A 20,594-nucleotide genomic window follows, 5' to 3' on the forward strand; every position below is an offset into this window, starting at 1 on the left:
ATCAAAAACTGCTGCATTGATTTTGACCAAACTTTGTGTATATCCTCTATGGGGCGTGAGGAGTGTTTCTGTTTATTTTTAAGTTCATCCGACAGATGACGCGCTATATATATTCTTTGTGTTTTCCCGATTAGAGATTGGGTGCTTAATCGACGTGTGCCGACGTTAAGTATTCCGACTCTGATTCATACATAACCTGTTTTCTTGAAAACCATATTTTAAAGGACGGCTGGACCGATTTGCATACCATTATGTGGCACATATACCATAAAGTGATACTATACAAACAATTTATATTATTTTTTTTATACATACTTTGTTATGTCTTTCATGATGTGACATGGTACATTTTCCTTTGGTTGTTTTTAATTGCAGTAGGAAGAGTTTTACCAAAGAAAATTTTGAGAAAAACATAAAAAAGTCGGAGATTGAAGTAATCGAATAAGAATAAGTTCGACCAATTGATAAACTGAAATACCACACATACGGACATAATTTAATATTGAGGAAAATATTATGCATATTTTTTTCTGAAATATATTTTCTATAATTCGTTAATTTTTACCACCCCTATGTTGATGCAATTCTGATAAGGCAAAACAACGTTTGCCAGGTCTGCTAGTAACTCATATAAACTTAACGATTTCTGCAGCGATTTCAGGAAGAAATCCTAGCAATCACGAAAGCTGAAGTTCTTGGCTGCAAAAGTACTTTTCATGTTATACGACGGAGAGTTAAACATTGTTGGGTTCTAGGACATTGTAAAATAAATGAAAAGAACTTGAGGTAGTTTATAGATCTCTCATATCCAAATGGGACAATAACGAAATTTATTGCCTATGTGAGGAATGAGGAGGAGCTGGAAACTATTAAAGATATACTCCGTAGGCGATAATTTTGACTTCTTCCCAAAAATTAACCCCGACAAGATCCTTAGCGCTGTTCAAATTCTGACATGGCAAAAGTAACTAAAATTTCTACCTTTTTAAACTTGATCTACCCAATTTTTTCCCACTTTCCTTTACATCTTTTTTTCAGGACAAATGTCTCCGATTGACCAGCTGCAAACGGCAACAGTACACCACACATTCTCCTGTTCATTGCAAAACTAAGATCATTAAGCTCGAATCGAAAGAGTATAAATAACTCATTTAAAATTTCATTCAAATGATCACTGCCCTTACAAGGCATAATACAAATAACACATCAAAACAATGGAATCGCAGTAGTTCGACATATCCCTTGGATATTTTCAATTTCCACGTTATGTTTGCTAAAACTGAATTCATCTAGAGGAATTATTAACTTTAATTTGATTCAAATCAAGTAGCTACTCATTGGTCAATAAACTAGAAAAGTTCCACACATTCAATTGTTTGTTGTTGTTATCGCCTCGAGTTGTATTTTAATTATTATTTGTTGATAATCTTTCGTTATTTTGTTTTAATAAATTAGTTCAGTTAACTTATGTAAGAGAATATCATGACAAAGGAAATACACAATAATTGTTGCTCTATTTTTGTTGATTTGAGTAGCAAAATCAAAACAAAGTTAATATTTTTTTAATTGTCGTGTGATTCTGTAACTGACCAGAGACCAGGTATATACATACGGCACAAGCAGGATTCTAAGTTTTAATATTATTAAAATATAATTATTTAAATATCGTTTGATAGATTATAATACCAGACAATAACATTAATACAGGTTAATCAATGCAAAGCATGCCAAAAGAAATTATACATTGATTTCCAGAGAACCAAAAGAACGTCTATAGACCATAACTATCTTAAATATTCTCACAATAAATCTGTAAGAGTTAGGTGACCTATATTTTCTAACCGGTATCATCGAAACAATCTGAATATTTACCTTACATTTTATTTTTATTAAGAAAAAAGTCGACTACAAAAACAATTCCCATTGGCATAACAAACCTTACAAAACTAAGCCCTTTCAATTTAACAATGACAGTTTTAAGACACAAAAAGAGAGAGAAAAAAAGGATTGGAATTCCACAACTGAACAAAAGACTGACAGACAATTGACAATAACAGAGGGGTTGTGTGTGGCATGCATAGATAATTAACATTAGAAAAAAAAAGCACCAAGCTGAGAAATAGTAAACAATAGTCAACCACAGTCAGTTACAAAAAGCCAACTTTTAAAATTGGCAATAGCGCAACAAATGAACAGGAATAAAAAAATACAACAATAAAAACACACACAATAAATAATGATAAATAAATGTGTTAATACGACAGAAACAACCAAGAAATGTTAGTGTTATTTAAACAGCAACAAAAATAATAGCGACTGCTGCTGATTTGCATAAATCGTTTTTGTTTTTTTTTCTATTTTTTCTACTATTTTTTACCTTTTGGATTGATGCATACGGGTGGCTTGGCAAGACAGAGTTTAGCATTTGAGTCATCTACAGCTGCGGCCAGACCAATTGGTACAAAACTCGATGTATAACGTTCTGAACGGGGTGACAAACCACCACCATCGACCGCTTGTTGATTCCCATGATGCAGACGTTGATGGTTATCATTAATGACATCATCGATCTTTTTGATATTCTCCGGTGTCGAGTCCATTTTCTCGCGTTCACTTTCCGAAAAGGAGTCTGGTGTTAGGGGTGCAGCCATTTTTTTCATGTGTACCGCCGCGGCGGTGGCCAAATCTTCGGGTGGTGGTGTTGAAGGTGTTGCAAAATTAGAATTGGATGTGGTGTCTTCCTCACGCGACTTTACATTGTCGCGTAACGTGGCATATGATGTCATATTTTTTTTGATGTTGGTTTAATCAAGTACAAAGATACCAGTGGTAGTCGTAGTCTAGTGGTTGGTGTTTGTTTGTCGTTGGCCTCTTTGAGAATACGCAGTGTGTGCGATGAGTGTGAAGAAAATGAAATGTAAAGGTGTCAAGGGTTTGGCGTGACCACTGCTACCGAAATATTCTTTGTGCGTTAATCTAAACTAATTATGTGGGTAAGGGGTGTATAATGTTATGTTGTATCACTTATGTTTGCCACAAATCCATTAACTTCTTCTTCTTTGTCTTCTTCTTCTATTTGGTTATCCTTTTATTGGGAAGGTTTCTTTTTTCGTATTCCAATTAGTTTCTTTTTTGGTGTTTTGATATGAATTCAGTTTCTTATCCTTAACTATATCCAATTCTAATTCGTTCGTATGATTTTTTTTAATTATTAATTTTAAGCACAATCCGTAAGAGAGCTGTTTCGGGTTGTTGTCTAGGATACGTGGCAACAAATGTTTTTCTTCGATGGTCCTTCAATGTTTATGCAACATTTCGTCCAGCAACATTGCAGCTAGCAGGCTCTTTTGTTGTTAGGAACCCTTAGCCTGACATAGCCATTCATAGATGTCGCTTTATTGGTGATGGCTGCTGTTGGCTGGCGGCTTCATAGCTTTGTTGGACCGGAAATGGAAATGTGCTGGAATCCATTTAGAAATTAAAAACTTATTAACCATATAAATGTTAATCATTCAACAAAAGAACACAATAATATTTTTTTGTATTAATTTTTTTTAAACACAATTGGCAATTGTTGCATTCACAGTCCAGTTCAGTTCACAAGAAATTCAAAAACACAAATTTGGCGTAACGGCGGCCATCAACATTTAACAACAATTCTATTTCGATTTCACTTATTGCAGTAATTTTTATTAATTAATCACAAATTCAGAATTCATACAAAAAGAAATCAAAAATAATTGTATTTTTTATTCGTTCAAGGCAAATTCTTCACTCAATTCTCATTCCATTAACCACCACCGAATATCGTGTACGCGCTCGCTGATTTTCAATATTAAACGACCAACAAAATACTCTGAGGGGCCAAACCGCAGGCCACGAAACAACAAAACAAGACAGACAGACTGACTGGCAATATCTTGTCAAATAGATTCTTTACAAATTGAAAATGAGTCGTTGGCCGTAGTCGTCGCCGTCGTTGCGAATCGATCTCGATCGACACATATATCGCGACCAAGGGCACTAAACTGGCCAAAAACGAAACGCACGTTTGCACGCACAATTTTATTTTCGCTTTTTATTTTTCTACGTTATTTTTATTTCCGAATTCACAAAAATTGATTTTTTCATTCGTTTTTTTTTTCTTTTTGGGGATTTTCTTTTAAGAAACTGTTTTCTTTACTCTGGCTAATTCTTGTGTTTGATACAGACACAAAAACACAAACGTATGCCCATGTACATGTGTGTGTTACAATGATAATGAACTTAGCATTTGACGACGACGTTGTGTTGTTTGTTGTTGTTGTTTTTGTTCTTATATTGTTTTAATTTGTTTTCTTCGTTTATTATTCTATTCTTGTTAACGTATTTATCCGCACCTTTGTTGGCCGACCGTGGTCCGCGCGTCGTACCGTATGTATGCGTCACTATCGGTATAAGGCACTTGAGTGTGAAACAATAGTGGTCGACAAGCTCTATAGTAGTTCGTCGTTTTAGCCAAGTTGTTTTCTGTCAAAGCTAATAACAACAAAACGTTGTTCTCTTCTCTTCAATGTGTTTCTGTTTGGTTGTGTTAAGAGAGAGGGAGATATAGACAAAGAGAAGAAGGGAAAATAATTCTTATTTGATTGAAGTTAGTGCTGTGAAGGAATATTTTAAACGTAATGAGTAATCGGTTACTAAATAAACACCAGGACCTTGCAGTATGCCACCAAATATATAATTTAATGTGGAAATAGTTAAATTTGACCAAGGTAATTGCGATAGTATTATGGTATAATTATTACAAGGTAGTACATAACTGAATTATCAGTGAAACTTAGTAAAACTGCTTATATTTTCTTAAAATATGAAGTTTCAGCTTATAAATTCCAGAAAAACTTTTTGCCGCTTTGGTGCATTTTTTGACTTATTAAAGAATTTGTAAAATAACCCAGCTAAATGAAGAATCTTAGGAAGCCAGAAATAAAGACTTCAAAACACTTTGGGAACACTATTGAGAACACTTTTCCAGTAAATTCAGTCGGGGAAAATACAATAGATTACTTTTAAGTTCAGATCCATTTATTTCGAGCAAGAGGAAGAGTTGTAAAAAGAAAATACAGCAAATGTCTCAGACTGCTTTAGACTTACTTATCCTTACCCAAAAGGAAAATGCTAATGGTGACGAAGATGAAGATTATTTTAACGAATTGTATGATGACTAACAAATAAATGATTATTATTAAGTAAATTTTATAGTTGTTGGGAAGTAAATGATGATTATGAAATTAATAATACTGTTAAAATTAATGAAATGAAGTAAATAAAAAACCGTACAATTATATTTTTTAGCTATTTTTTCCTGTAATGGTTGTTTGTTTTATTTTTATAATATGGGTTTTGTTTATGAATATTGATCAATAAGATATATTAATATTTTCTAATGTAACTTTTTTTAAATATGTAGAATTATGGAATTTGAAGAAAAAATCGGATTTTAATTTAAAATTTTGGGTATATAAATACAGATAAAATATTGATTCATTTTTATTTTTTAAGAACAATTCTTTTTTCCTAAAAGCACATTAAGTATGCTCTAATTTTTAATTGCATTTCCTAATTTATCATTTTTCTTTGATTAGTTATAGCGAAAATTGTTATATAAAACCACTTTTTCCAAAATACAAAAAAGGCCATAAAATATTGAAACATTATGTATTTATGAATATCCATCAATAAAAAATAACAATATTTTAAAATTACGGCTTTCCTGAATTAATCGCCATTTTGCCTACCGCTCAACCCACTGTGCGACTGTTGACAACTCCGTGTATTTTCCTATAGATATTTTATATGAACGTGCCATTCGAAATTCGATAGTGACATTGTCAATCCCCACATTGGGGTTAGTGAGCTCATGGAGTCAGGACCCCTATGAATTCCAAAATGATCCACGAACGATAATTTGTGTTGTTTGTTATGTCACGTCTACAGTGGCATACACATGGGTTGAGTCCTTTTTTCCTCGAACTCATAGATGTTTTGTTCGAATATATTAATTATTAAATATTAAGTTAAACATTTTAAAAATTCATTTTTGTTAGCAGTTCGATAACCGATTTATTTCACAGCTGTTAGCAGTTCAATAACCGTTTGTTTTTTCACAGCACTAACAAAGAACCATATTTCTCTTCTCTTTGTTCACATTGAAAACATTCCAATCTCCCTCTCTCTCTCACACACCAATCCAATAAGATAAATAAATGAGAATTTATTTTCCAACATGTGAGCAAAAGACAGACACAAACAACTAAAACACTTTTTGACCACCAATAATTACCAAACTGACCAAAAATGTATTAACTAATAATGAACGATTTGTTAACAATTAAAAACTTTCTAACTTTATGTATATTTGTATTAATGACAATTTTTAAAAACTTCCGAATTTTTCAATAACTTTCTGTTACCGATTGCCTCTTTGTTTTTGTTTATTTCAATTTGCAAGCAGGTGTTTACAGGTGCACCACCTTGAACCGAAAACCGTATACCTTATATGAACAAGAAAAAAATATCGTCGCCGAACAGATGTCATCACCGACACTACAACTCCAAGTACACATAAGGATAGTCCGTCCTGTCAACAACAATATAGAAGTTTTCAACCACCGTTTCTTTTTTTCTTCATTTTATTGGCTGTCCACTTAGAACACATCGACGACATACACTTGCAGCGCACCATCCATACCAAGGGGCCACACATCCGCACAAACGCACACACACACTTGTATACAGACAGATTTTTGCACATTCACACCAGAAAAGAATCAAGAACATTCACTTCACTTGCCAATTGGATGGATGGGATGGTTGGTTGGATTCTTTTGCTCTCTGTCATCACACAATTTTCATATTTTCTTTTTGTGTTCATTTGTTGTAAAGGCATTTGCCTGCTCCTTTGTCTGGTGCACTTGATTTGCCAATTTTTCCATTCGCCATTATTTCGTGTCTTTTTAATTAACCGTATTTTAATTTATACTCAGGAAAAATATTTTACGGAGGTTATTCATCAAAAAATCTTTTGAATATGCTTTTTACATAAAATTCTAAATAATTTCCAATTTACTTCGGAAAAGAAAACACCCACCATTAATTCGCTCGCAAAATTATGAAGTTTTTGTATTGTTCTAGTGATGTAAGACAAAATATCGCAATTTATCGATAACATGTAATCAAGAAACTATTTAAATTGAAGAAATTTATCGAAACAGAGCTGATATTTGCATCTGGCAACAATACAATTTTCCGTTATAATTTTTAAAGTTAATGTGGAGTGTATATTGAATTTGTCATTCCATTTGCAACATCTCGAAATATTCACACAAGACCGAATGATATTGATGTCGATTTATACATGTCCGTCTGTTGAAATCATGAAAGAGTTTTAAGTTAGAGGTTTGAAATTTTGCACATACATTGTTACTATTCCTAGGATGTTTGGCATTGAAAATGGTATTATATATATATATATATATCGGTTAACGTTTTGGTATAGCCTCTATATAACATTGCCCTCTATATAATGGTTCCCCCCACATATTCTGGATTTTTGGCACGTTTCCCAACCGAATTGACTGCGATTTCATAAACCCGTTCAGCGTACTTTCATGAATTATCATAAAACTGCCACGGCTTCACAAAATTCATTGAGTACTCCTTAAGTCCTATGTCGCCACCCGTATCTGCCTGAAAGGGTGAAGATTCTAAAAGCGGAATTCATCTGATGAGACAAACCATCCAGGGCCTCCAGTTTGGCCGAAAGCCCCGCTTACGACAGAAGCTCGCAGCTAAGCGCTGAAATAGATGCTCTAGTCCTTGAGTATAAGTGCTCTAAATGGTGAGAACACCGTAACCACTGCAATATAAATTCTAAGCAGCTATGGTGGTTCCAAAAGAAATAGAAATTTCGCTACTATTTCTTTCAAGTCGTCTTCGCAGAACAGGATCAAGCGAACCGTTGTCAGGAGATCCAACAATGTTTAACCCTTTGAGCCCCGAATTTTTTCCGCAATCATAGAAGAAATTTCTGTTCACAGATTTAATGGAACTATCCTAAATAAGATATGCACAAAATTTGACATCGCTGCATCCTTGCATTCGGGAGATACAGTACATTTTTTCGGAAAAATTAAAGTCCAATATCAAGAAAACCAAATTCAAAATCGACAAAAAAAATCATTTTAAATTATTCTCTATATTAATTTTTACAAGAAAAAAAAATAATTCTGATGCCAGAAGCGATTTAAATAATTTGGACTGTATACACAAATTAGTTCTGTACACAAATTTACCTCTTCTCTATATAGAAAAGGTCATAACTTTACCAAAATTTTGATTTTTGTTTTGATATGTGTCGTCTATAATCAGGTCTTGACATATGAAATCCAAATTATATATATAAGCTCTAAAACATTTTGTTGCCTGTGGGCAAGATTTTTGTAGCCCCTATCATTCACTCCCAGCGAGGTAGAGGGAATTATCTCCAAATCCAAGCCATCCAAAATCGTTGGTCCAGATGGCATATTCATGTTTATGTTAAAGAAGTTTGGGTTATATGACCAAAATTCTCGAGTTCTCGATATCATATTTGATAATTTCTGATATTTGGAAAGTTGAACTGATTATTCCCTGAATCTTAGAATCGTTTTAGAATCGCCAATGCTTTCGTCCCTGAAACGGCATTTCGTTCTTGCTACCCACTAACTTGGTTTCAGGGAAACTTATAGCACAACATCGGCTTTGCAAGCAATTACATCAAAGATTGCGAATGGCCGCAATCAGCGAGGAATGGCCCCAATCAGCTAGTGATATCAAGCGTTGTCTTGCCAACTACCTTAAGGGCTAAGCATAATGCTCGCGTTGAGCCATCCGTCACGTTATATGTTATGGAAAATACAACAACCACAGGGATACGATAACACAAATGCATATCCGTCGGGTTATATGTTATCGAAAATACAACAACCACAAGGAAACGATAACACAAACGCTCGAGGTTGATGTGCGTTGCGCTTCGGAGTTAAATATATTTTAACTTTTTGCGTGCGTTAACGCGATAACAAAAAACGCTCAACGCGAGCATTCTGCTTAGCCCTTAAATGGGCGGCAAACCTTATTGTTAATTGTCAATATTATTAATTGAGGGATATTTGACCGATATTATAAAGGAAAAGTTGTTGTCGTAGTAAAAAATATTAGATTATTGCAGTACGGGAACACATAATTTTTTTTCAAAATATGTTGACATATCAAATTTCTACAATTTTTTTATGTAATCGATAGTTGATGCATCTACCCATGGCCTTTAAATAAGGTCACCCAGGGAGCCCAGCTGATTATCGATACCTCTCAAGTTTGCTGTCAAAATGCATTATTGTGAATTGACTTCCATTATGAAAACGTAAACAAAGTCGAAATTTTCGACATTAGATTTGAGAAAAAACAGCTGTTTTCCGATTTCGATTGCTATCTCGGTGACCATATTAATAGATCTTGCATCTACCTTATAAAATTTACCTTGCAAAAAAGTCAACTAATCGAAAGTCGATTTACTTATCCCTAATCATAATTTGCCTAAACCTCATTCGTAAACAACACGGTTTCCATTTAGTCTCTATCCCACCTCATTCGTAAACTTTCGGTTATACCATTTTGAGTTCATCTTTATCTGCCATTTTGTCTTCTCCTCCCATTCGTTAGCAGGTGGAACGTTTTTCAATTTTTTCTGTCGTCGTTTTTATTTTTTACTCGAAAACCGTTCCTGAACCCATAAAACTGGTAACAAAATGGCTTTCTCTTTCTAAACCTTTTTCTCGAAAAATTTGTCCGAATAAAAATGGTAAACAGGAAAGCCTACTTCTGATTGGCTGTTATGTTGATTTTGAAGTATTGCCATCTAACTTTGGCATATTTACTAGATTTGCGTTCCCGAACTTTTCAAATTATTTTGTACTCTGAGACTTGAAATGTTTCCCTTTTACTAGCTTTACTATTAAACAAGTGAAAAAGCGTTAAGTTCGGCCGGGCCGAACTTTGGATACCCTCCACCACAGGTATACTGACAGGTATTTGAAATGAAAAAGTGGACCGATATTTATAATTTTAAATAGAGATATTTGGTACCCAATATGAACCCACTGTACCAAATTTCAGCGAATTCGGTTGAAAATCGCGCTTAAGAACCTCAAAAAACCGAAAATTTGGGGTGCCCTTATATGGGGGCTACCAGAAAAAGTGGGCCGATATTTATAATTTTTAGTAGAGATATTTGGTACGCAATATGAACCCAATGTACAAAATTGCAGCGAATTCGGTTGAAAAGCGCGCTCAAGAACCCCAAAATACCGAAATTGGGGGGTACCCTTATATGGGGGATATCCGAAAAAATTGACTTATATTTAAATTTTTTGTACTAAATTACAGATTCGGTGAAAAATACGATAAAAACCCAAAAAATACTGAAAATTAGGAGGTACCGTTATATGGAGGCTACAAGAAAAAGTGGACCTATATTTATAATTTTTGTGGAATGACCTGCCTACCCAAAATTTGACTTCAGAAGAATTTTACCCTGATCAAGAATATATATACTTTATATGAATATTTCGATGAGTTACAAACGGAATGACAAAATTAATATACCCTCCATACTATGGTGGAGGGTATAAAAAGTACTGGAACAGACCATTTGTTGGCGAAGGTTTGCGTACGACGTCGCTTGAGTCTTGGCAGAACGACGATTAACAAGCGAATTTTATGAAGGCTGGAGTCTTGGAGGCTTCCCACTGTTCTTTTGAATCTCTCTCTTTTATTATTTTTTTTTTTCGTTTTTCCATATATAGTTCCATTGCTCCATATAGTTCCTTTGATCCATATAGTACCTTTGCTCCATATAATTCCTTTAGTCCATACAATTTCTTTGCTCCATATAGTTCCGACTCCTACATAGTTCTTTTGAATCTCTCTCTTTCATCATTCTTTTTTTCGTTTTTCCATATATAATTCCTTTGCTCCATATAGTTCCTTTGCTCTTTATAGTTCCTATGCTCCAAATAGTTCCTTTGCTCCATATAGTTCCTTTGCTCTTTATAGTTCCTTTGCTCCATAAAGTTCCTTTGCTTCAAATAGTTCAAAAAAGGAACTGGATCAGAGAAAGGAATTGTATTAATTAAAGAACTGGAACTAGTTCCGTTCGTTCCTTTTTCGGAATAGTTCCAATGAACTAGTTCGTTCCGGAACTACCCAACTCTATTATTGTTGTCCTTTTAATTTTCGGTTGAATCAGTGCCCGGTGTGGATATTCATCTATCAACATGGATATGATATTGGCAAATGTAAACCACATATATTTCAAAGTGGAGAGGGACCTATCGGAACAGGTTGGAGCGATACCCCTTCCGTTCTTTGGCATGGACAAATCAGTGGCCGCTGTATGCCTTCTCAACTCAAAGAACGGTGAAGAATGTACTAGAGGAGCGATGTGCCCTTTCCGTCACATCCGCGGAGATCGTACCATTGTTTGTAAACATTGGCTGCGCGGTCTGTGCAAAAAGGGCGATCAATGCGAGTTTCTGCACGAATTCGATATGAAGAAAATGCCGGAGTGTTTTTTCTATTCACGATTCAATGCCTGCCACAACAAAGAATGTCCATTCCTGCACATCGATCCCGAAAGTAAAATTAAAGACTGTCCCTGGTATGATCGAGGCTTTTGCCGGCATGGTCCACACTGTAGACATCGTCATGTTCGTAGAGTTCTGTGCATGAATTACTTGGCCGGTTTTTGTCCGAATGGCTGGAATTGTAAACATATGCATCCCCGTTTCGAGCTGCCTCCAAGTGCAGAAGCCAGCAAAGAACAATTTCAAAAGAAAATACCCACATGTCACTTCTGTGGTGAATTTGGACATAAAGCGTCATTGTGTAAAAACAATCCCGATAATACTATTGATGCACAAATGAACAGGCCACCACCTAATCCGCGATATCCTCATTATCAGCCACCTCCTAACCAAACTAATCCAAATACGCAACAACGGGATTCTCAGGAGTCAACATCATCCAATGCGGGCACAAATGAAAATACAGAGCCACCATCATCCAATACTAGACCACAAAATAATGGTCCCATGTATCAAAAGATGTCGAAACCATTGGAAGAAATTACGTGTTACAAATGTGGAAATAAGGGTCACTATGCAAACAAATGTCCCAAAGGCCATTTGGCATTTCTTTCAAATCAACGCAGTCATAAATGATATTTTACCAATTAAATATTTTATTTTTATTATTTTTTCTCCTAAAAATATTTTATGTGAAGAATTATATGAAATTTTGCAAGGTAAAATAAAAAATTATTTTAGTCGGAAGGGAAAATTGAAACTTTTTCAGTGAAGTGGTTGTGGTTGAGTGTCAGTTTGGCAATGTATCGTAAGTTTTGTATCATTTATGAGAGGGAGATTCAGTTTTATTTTCCCACAAAATATTTGAGATATTGTCACTTAGCCTGTATTGGTCCCGGGGCCCTAAAATAAAATTGTTACATAACCATTGCTTGAATCCTTCTTTTGTGAAAGTTGTGACATTATTAATAAAAAGAAAACCATCCACAAATATTCTGTGGATTTCTTTAACAAGCCATTTGCCAATAATGATTCTTGCAGCTTCTGTAACAAATCAAAAATGTGTGTCAAAGAGTTATAAAGAAATTAATTTAATATAATTTGTTATAAATTAGGGAATCGTTATTCGAATATACTGATAATTAAAAAAAAATGTGTATTTAACAAGGCTTTCAAGAATCTTCAATTAATCCAACTTGGTTTAGATTTATTGCTATACGGGAAAAGACCGAAATTTAAAAAATTCTCCAGTTTTTGAGTGCATGAACAGACCCGAACTGCAAATGTGGTAAAACTTGTTATTTAATGGTCTGTTCTCGTACTGTAAGAATCTATAAATTTTTACTATTTTTTTCCATATGAAAAATAAACAAATTTTCGATTATAGAAGATTTTTACAGTTTTTGGTACAGAGCAATTGTCACATGTGGATTCTTGCAGTATGGAAATAGGCTACAGGTAACAGATCTACAAGAATGCACTAATTTTTACTATATATTGATACCAAAAAGGACTAATTTTTGTCGTTTCAAAAAGATGTTCCTTTTTTGATGGTTCTATAACAGCCCAATTATGTATCAAAATTTCACTTTGTTGGGTAGCGAACCGAATGTTGGTATTTTCGAACTTGATTTTGGTTTAGTAAAATTATTACGATTTGGAATGTATGGATTAAATTGGACACTAAATTCATTTGATATTGTTTTTTTTTTACACTTTGACCTCATATTCGGACTAACAACAATATTTCGATGTGTCAAGTTTGAATGAAATTCGGTATAAAGTTTGTGTCTTTGTGGTGAGGGACCATTTCGTAGGGAATACTCCACAAGTTGTGGATCGATATTTCTCATATTCCAACTTAATCCATGTTTGGGAGACAATTAGTTGGTAGCTACGCCCTACACTTTGCTTCTATAAAAATGTGCCTAATCAAACTATAAGTTTTAGACCCTAAGTTTCTTTGGAGAAAATCTGTTTCACATTTGTATAGATTTCAATTTGAAATCCGATTATTATTCACGAGCAAAAAATCGACCATTCCATTCAGATTTTCATTCCAATATATCGATTGGAGACTCGACTTTGCTGTCCCTATAAAACACGTGTTGACAGTTGTCGGTCGGACATAAACAACATAGCTCTGTCAGTCATTCGTTCGTTGGTATTATTTTAGTGTAGATTAATTAACTTTTCTAGTAGAAAAATGCGTCAGAATACACCTCCCAGACCAGCAGACATCGACGAAGATGCCGAAGAAATCTATTTGGACAATGATGCCCCACCAGAGGATGAAGACGACTTGGAAATGGAGGAAGTTACACTGGAGGAATTAGAAGCCCGTCTGGGAAGCGGCGATTACGGTTCCGACGAAGAAGACGAACGAAAATCTCCCGTACAGGATGATGCCGTCTACACTTTCCAACAACATTCAGCGCCAGTATTTGCCTGTGCACTTCATCCCCAAAATGATTTGTGTGCCACAGGAGGAGAAGATGATAAGGTTTTTGTATGGAACCGAAATACCGGTGAGGTGATACATGAAATCACTGAGCACAAAGACACAGTCATAGAAGTTCACTTCAATCATGACGGTACATATTTGGCTAGTGGCGACATGGCCGGTGAGATTTTCTTGCACAAAATACAAGAAGGTAGTGGTAATGGCGACAAGGAGGGTAGTCTGACTTTACGTAAAGTATGGGAATACTCCATGGGTGATATGTCTTGGATGCGTTGGCATAAGGCAGCCAACGTGTTGATGGCTGGCAGTGAAGACGGTGAAATTTATGTATTCCGTTTGCCAGCTGGGGACTGCAAAATCTTACCCGGCCAGGGAACGCGCTGTGAGGCGGGTGATTTGACTAACGATGGCAAGAAGCTGTTTACCGCCTATAATAATGGCACTGTGAAATTGTGGGATATTAAATCCACAACAGCTGTAATGGAAATTGATGAGCAACATCCCATGGTGCACCAGGAGGGCTCCACCACGGTTAGCTGCGACAAAGAGTTCCCAATATATGCTTCAGGAGGAGAAAATGGTAAGTTCTCAATTTGTAACTCACATCAACCACGTGTCTCTAATGCTGCTATACTTTGATCTAGGTAAAATTGTGTTCAGTACTCCGAACGGACCGGTTGGTACAGTTGATGCGGATGGTGCTGTCGAATGTATAGCATTTTCCCCATCAGCCGATTTTCGTATGGCTGCCAGTGGAACTTTAAGTGGTCAAGTTGCAATTTGGGATTACTCGAAGTTGACTTTGCGTACACAATGCGAGAATACCGATGATGGTGTTACCAAGTAAGATTTTCACACTCTTGTGCAATAAGTTACACACGTACTTAATACGAAACTTTTTTTCTTTCAGAATCCAATGGATTGGCGATTTCACAATTTTGGTATCAACACTACAGGGAAATGTTGTAGCCTATGATGCTCGTAGTGGTCAAAAGAAATTTACCTTATCCGGTCATTTGGCTGAAGTATATTCCTTTGCTTATGATCCTAAAGAGTCATTGCTGCTGACTGTATCTGAAGACAACTCTGCTAAAATATTCAAAGTACCCCAATTGGGTGATTAAGATGGAAGGAAGCTTATTTTTTATATCGTAAAGTTTAATATAAGTTTTTGTTATTTCATTGTTTCTGATGTATATTTGCGTAAGCAAATAATACCACACAGAATCATGTAAATATATATAGATATTATTAGCCAAATAACTGAATCACAAATCATAATACTGTAGAACAGTTTGGTTCGGCAAATTACCAATGTAACGGACTTTGTGATAAAGTTCAGTCATTCAGACACTATTTTATATATGTTAACATTTTGCTATAGTCCTTAGCAAATACACAAATGATACAAATGTATTTATTCATTAAATCTTATAATAGTTTCAGAGTAACAAGTAAAATCGTGGTTTTACTCATTTTGCCTTTTACAAAGACGGTAACCTAAGTCCATTGTTCAAAAACTGTACAGCTATCAAAAAATGAAAACCAATATTTTGTGACGGCTTTTGTGCATGTTTACTCGAGATTTGGTAAACATTTTTATCAAATGTTATTGAATGTTTGTTTATTCCGAAGTCCAGTGAAATAGAGCGAAAAGAGAGAGCTCGTTTGACAATTCTACACTGAGAACTTACTGAATGTTACTCGGTAAATTTATTCTAGTAAGATTCATCCTTTATTGTATAGGGGTGAGACGAGTGGTTGGTGTACTATTAGTGTATACAAAAAAGTTCTAAATGGCACTCAATTTAGTACACTTGGTTTTGAGTGAATGAATCGTTAAAAGTTATATTAGTTAGGATGAATATAAAGAGCCTTTTCGAAATTAGTCTTTTATATGTACGGAAAGTATGTACTAAAATTAGTACTTTTGTTATTGAGTCAATGAACAGAGATTATATGGAAATTGATCAGGTTTAAGTGTCAATAGTACTAACTAAATATGGAGCATAACCTTTCGTAGGAATATCACAAGTGCGCAAATCTGAGGCCAACTAGATTATGATATTTTATTTATTGTACTAAAGAATGTACACTAAGAATGCGAATGTAGATTGAATCTTTAACATTAGTGCATTTTGTAAACGACTAGAGTTAGAATCTTGTAGATCGCTATTAGAAACCACACTTAAGTTATGCAAAAAGTGCTAAATAGTACCAAATTTAGTACATTGCGTGACGGTAGAGAGCTGAAACTTGGTGTAGGTATTTCTATTCGTGTGTTGGTTTTAAAATTCGTACCATAAATACAAAGAAGTAGTAAATAATATGCAATTTGTGGCCATTATTTTTAATGGAATAAATATAAGCGGAATTTTGAAATTTGAATATCCCTGTTAATTACAAATTCAGACAATACTGAGTGTTGACGGTAGAGAGCTGAAACTTGGTGTAGGTATTTCTATTCGTGTGTTGGTTTTAAAATTCGTACCATAAATACAAAGAAGTAGTAAATAATATGCAATTCGTGGCCATTATTTTTAATGGAATAAATTTAAGTGGAATTTTGAAATTTGAATATCCCTGTTAATTACAAATTCAGACAATACTGAGTGTTGGCACAAAGAATAGCAAATTTACATTATTGTCTTTTTAAATAGTAATATCCTTCTAAAAAGCGCAAACGAAGTTGCGGGCATATACGTTATCGCCTTATTTAAGAATTTCGGCATGTCCCTTGGTATAATGGACCCACGTTATACCCTCAGTCAGGAAGTTTAAAGAGTGTAATTTTTTTTTATTTTAGGATTTAAACAAAGCTAAGGATCTTTTTGGGATCTATTTCGGAGATGAAGGCTAGATTATCAATTTCATATTTTCCAAACTGTCTGTGTCTTCTGCTACATAGCGATGGACATCTACAGAGTATGTGTTCAATTGTTTCCAGTTCCTCCTCATCCCCATGTTCTGTTGACCATCTGTTACAGACTTTCTCGCAGTACCTCATACGGATTTTGCAAATGAAATAGCCAATCGGTAAATTGAACGTCTGTGAACCTACTTTGTCCTGGAAACCAACATAATTTAATTATCTGTCGTATAGAATTCAGAGCACGTTTGCAATTAATAACCGCTTTTAAGTGCCTTAAGGGCCAACTTTTACGTATAGAATTCTTGCAAGAGTAGAGTGCTATTAGACCTCTCCTAGTGAGATCCTCAACATTCCTTTTCAATATTAGCCCGTGGTCAAGGACTGCACCAAGATATTTTGCTTCTAAGGAAAGGATTAAAGTAACTCCACCCAAAGATGGCAAACAGAAATTTGGGATCTTTAGTTTTCTAATGAAGAGAACAATTTCTTTCTCCTTGGGGTTTACTCCAAGACCATTGGCCTGGGCCCAAAAAATTGTCAGATCTCACATTTGATTAGGCCTGAAAGGGTTATACAAAATGTCCATTATATACAAAAATGCGACTCATAGTATTATCGTTGCAGACAATCTGGAGTCGATTTACAATTGTTCGTCAGTCTAACCAGCTGGCTGTTGCGTACGAGTAATCAATTTCATCCACACTTTGCACATAATGATATTTCTTTCAAACTTAGATGAAGTTCGAATGTGGGGATTATTGATCCACTTCTTTCCTCCTCCTCATCTACCATAAAATGGTAAAATTTTTGCTAAAAATTATTTTTTTAATATCATTCGAACGGAATATCCGATATGAACAATACTTTGCACAACCTAATTGGTCTGTTCCTGTACTGCAATAATCTACTACTATTTACTACGATAACAAATTTTCCTTTAAGATATCAAACAAAATAGTAAAAACTAGTATGTAGTAGATTCTTGCAGTATTTTTTATTTATCCTGATATTGAATCACTAACTATATAAAGGTTCAATGTTTTGAAATTTTGTAAATCTCACATAAATTTGACAAAGCCGGATTGTAGTGCTATATGGAATCTCTTCCGCTGGGGAGTCTTCTATCTATTGAGTAATAATAATAGAAATAATAGAAAATCCTCTAAAGACAGAGGGATACTTTTGTGCCTTCTACCTTTATTGTTGTGGCATGGATTATAATATAAATCATGCACCCCAACATATTCCGCAAAATCAGGGTTTCCGTTAAATGAATACCCGAATCGAGGTCCAACTGTAATTTTGTAATTTTTTAATTAGATGTTATCAATTCTTGAGATTACCCCCTATAAACGTAGGCACAAGTTCCCTAGTTTAGCTTAGCCCAGCGTTTTCTTATCTATGGGTAGGTTGTTGTTTTTCACTGAAATTATTGTTATTCAATAACTAAGGGAGAAACCAAAGGTGGCATTGAACTGAGATTAAAATGTAAGTATTGTCAATATGCCTAATGGGCCAACGTGCCAACAATAGCTGAGATTACAAATCCAACCTGTAGGGAAATTGAATGCAGAGTAAATATACTGGAGGCTGTTTCAAGGCATGTGCGAGTGTTGCAAAAGAGAACCGAAAGAGTATCACCGCAAATGCACTCACTCTGTGATAACATGTGTGGGTGGACAGTGCCGAGCAAAACACATTTTGTTGAATGTATCACCACCATAGTTCCGAGCGAGCATTCGATTCATAAATGTCGTTGCAATAAATATTCTCAGTCGTATTTATAACACTGAACGTGTCGGTTGCTGGTTGATTTGAAATTCGAGGCTAGATTTTGTTGGTCTCGTTTTATTCGTTTTAGTTTCTATTCTTTGCGTTTTCATTGTCTGTGAAATGTGTTGTTTTTTTACTACAACAATTTGTTGTTACATTGTTTAAGATTTGTTTGTTGGTTTTTGGCGGTCCTTTGTGTTGCGACATTAAAGATTCTTTCGGTGGCGTTGAAATGCGGTCCAAATGGCAATAATGTTTAAAGAAATGACTATGTGCTTGCATCTGTGTCGGTGGGTGGTGCCATCATCTTAATTCCATCGTAAAATCAATGTAATATAAAAAATAAATATTAATTATACGTACCATAGTATTTCAAAAATGAATGTAGAATTTTTCCAGATTAAGTATTCGACACAGTGGATTAAATGCCAAGTGAAATAAAACTATTTACTCGTATGTATGTGAGTGAGTGTGTGAAAAACAAAATTGCCAAGCTAAATATCAGAGCTGTGAGAATTATTAATTGTAAAGTTTTTTTTTTTTTTAATAAACTACTACTCACAAAAAAGTGTTACTGTCGTTTTAAAATAAACATAAAATTTATTAACCAAAATTACCCCGGGGAAGTGATCCATCATTGCTGGTAGTTATTATAACATCGCCTCTTCGTCTTCGTCGTTGTGTTCTTCGTTTCCCCAATATAGGCTGTATGATTCAAAATATTTGCACATTGTTTGGTTTGTTATTTTTTTTTGTTTTTGTCCTACAGATTCAAATGCTATTAAATTTCCATGTGTATATGTCGGTGTGAGTGTGTGTGTGGGTGTGTGAGTGCTTCAAGTGTTACTGACTTTGTTTTGATTTGATTCACTTTCACAGTTCAAAGAACATATCATATCAATTGTGTTAGTGGGCGTGTGAATGAATGAATGAGTGTGCGGGTGTGTGTGTGAATGTGTGTTTTGTGTCTGGTGATTATTCTATGATACTAATACTAGTTTCAACACTACATGGTTTGTAATTTTTTATAATGAACTCAATTTGTAAAATACAACACCAACAATAATAATACAACGTCTAACCACTATCATTGATATGATGTTGTACAGTGGCATACACACGATGGATACGAGGAGCGGATAAAAATAAAAAATAATAATAGATTTTTGTACCATCCACTATCTGATAGAGTATATTCTGTTTGCAATTCCTCTTTAGTTGTGTCCGCCTGGTCTAATTACGCTGGCTGTCTCTTGGTGTCAAGTCCGGACTGTATGGCGGATGCATTAAAACTTCCCAACGAAGCTCCCGAAGATTCTGGCGAGTCACCGTAGATGTGTGTGGCCTCTCCTGTTGGCCAATTCTGGCCGTTCCTGGTCAATTGTAAATAGTTTAAACAGTTTTATGGTCTATTTTTAGCTCTTGGGCGATGTTACCACTGCTAACATGCCGGACAACTTCGATCATTTCTCCAATTTTATCGAAATTTTCGACAAACGGCCTAACTGTGCGAGGTGCATCTATAACATCAAAATTCCTGAAAGGAATCTACGAAACTAAAGTTCCCAAAGTTCCACAGAACCATAAACACCATTCACAGTTTTAGCCGCTTGGCTTGCATTTACACCTTTGCCAAAGAAAAACTATAACATTTACCGAATTTTCTCTTTGTTCACTTCCATGTTTAACACCTTGTAACTCACAACTGAATGCACCAAACAAAAAAGCAAAATAATTTTTTTACTGCGAAATGCCAACCTTCCAATAAGCATAAATCCGTTACTTTACGAGAAATCTATTATCTGCCGAAAAAATAATGGAT

General features: G+C 34.9%; 3 protein-coding genes across 3 annotated transcripts; 2 read left to right on the top strand and 1 right to left on the bottom strand.

Annotated features, from left to right (window-relative positions):
- Positions 1 to 2,366: 2,366 nt before the first annotated feature.
- LOC133328006 (uncharacterized) lies at positions 2,367 to 2,785 on the bottom strand. Its single transcript, XM_061536555.1, has one exon. The coding sequence runs from the start codon at positions 2,658 to 2,660 to the stop codon at positions 2,367 to 2,369; it is 294 nt and encodes a 97-aa protein (XP_061392539.1). The 5' UTR covers positions 2,661 to 2,785.
- Positions 2,786 to 11,354: 8,569 nt separating this feature from the next.
- LOC133328005 (cleavage and polyadenylation specificity factor subunit 4) lies at positions 11,355 to 12,331 on the top strand. Its single transcript, XM_061536554.1, has one exon. It carries the CDS (start codon positions 11,355 to 11,357, stop codon positions 12,297 to 12,299), a length of 945 nt encoding a protein of 314 aa, XP_061392538.1. The 3' UTR covers positions 12,300 to 12,331.
- Positions 12,332 to 13,869: 1,538 nt separating this feature from the next.
- LOC133328008 (angio-associated migratory cell protein) lies at positions 13,870 to 15,251 on the top strand. Its single transcript, XM_061536556.1, has 3 exons — positions 13,870 to 14,707; positions 14,772 to 14,970; positions 15,038 to 15,251. Exons 1-3 carry the CDS (start codon positions 13,870 to 13,872, stop codon positions 15,249 to 15,251), a joined length of 1,251 nt encoding a protein of 416 aa, XP_061392540.1.
- The last annotated feature ends 5,343 nt before the right edge of the window (positions 15,252 to 20,594 follow it).

The sequence above is a fragment of the Musca vetustissima genome, unplaced genomic scaffold, assembly GCF_032173495.1.
Source record: "Musca vetustissima isolate MV318-11 ecotype Yass unplaced genomic scaffold, APGP_CSIRO_Mvet_v1 utg24870, whole genome shotgun sequence".
NCBI classification, from domain to species: Eukaryota; Metazoa; Arthropoda; class Insecta; order Diptera; family Muscidae; genus Musca; species Musca vetustissima.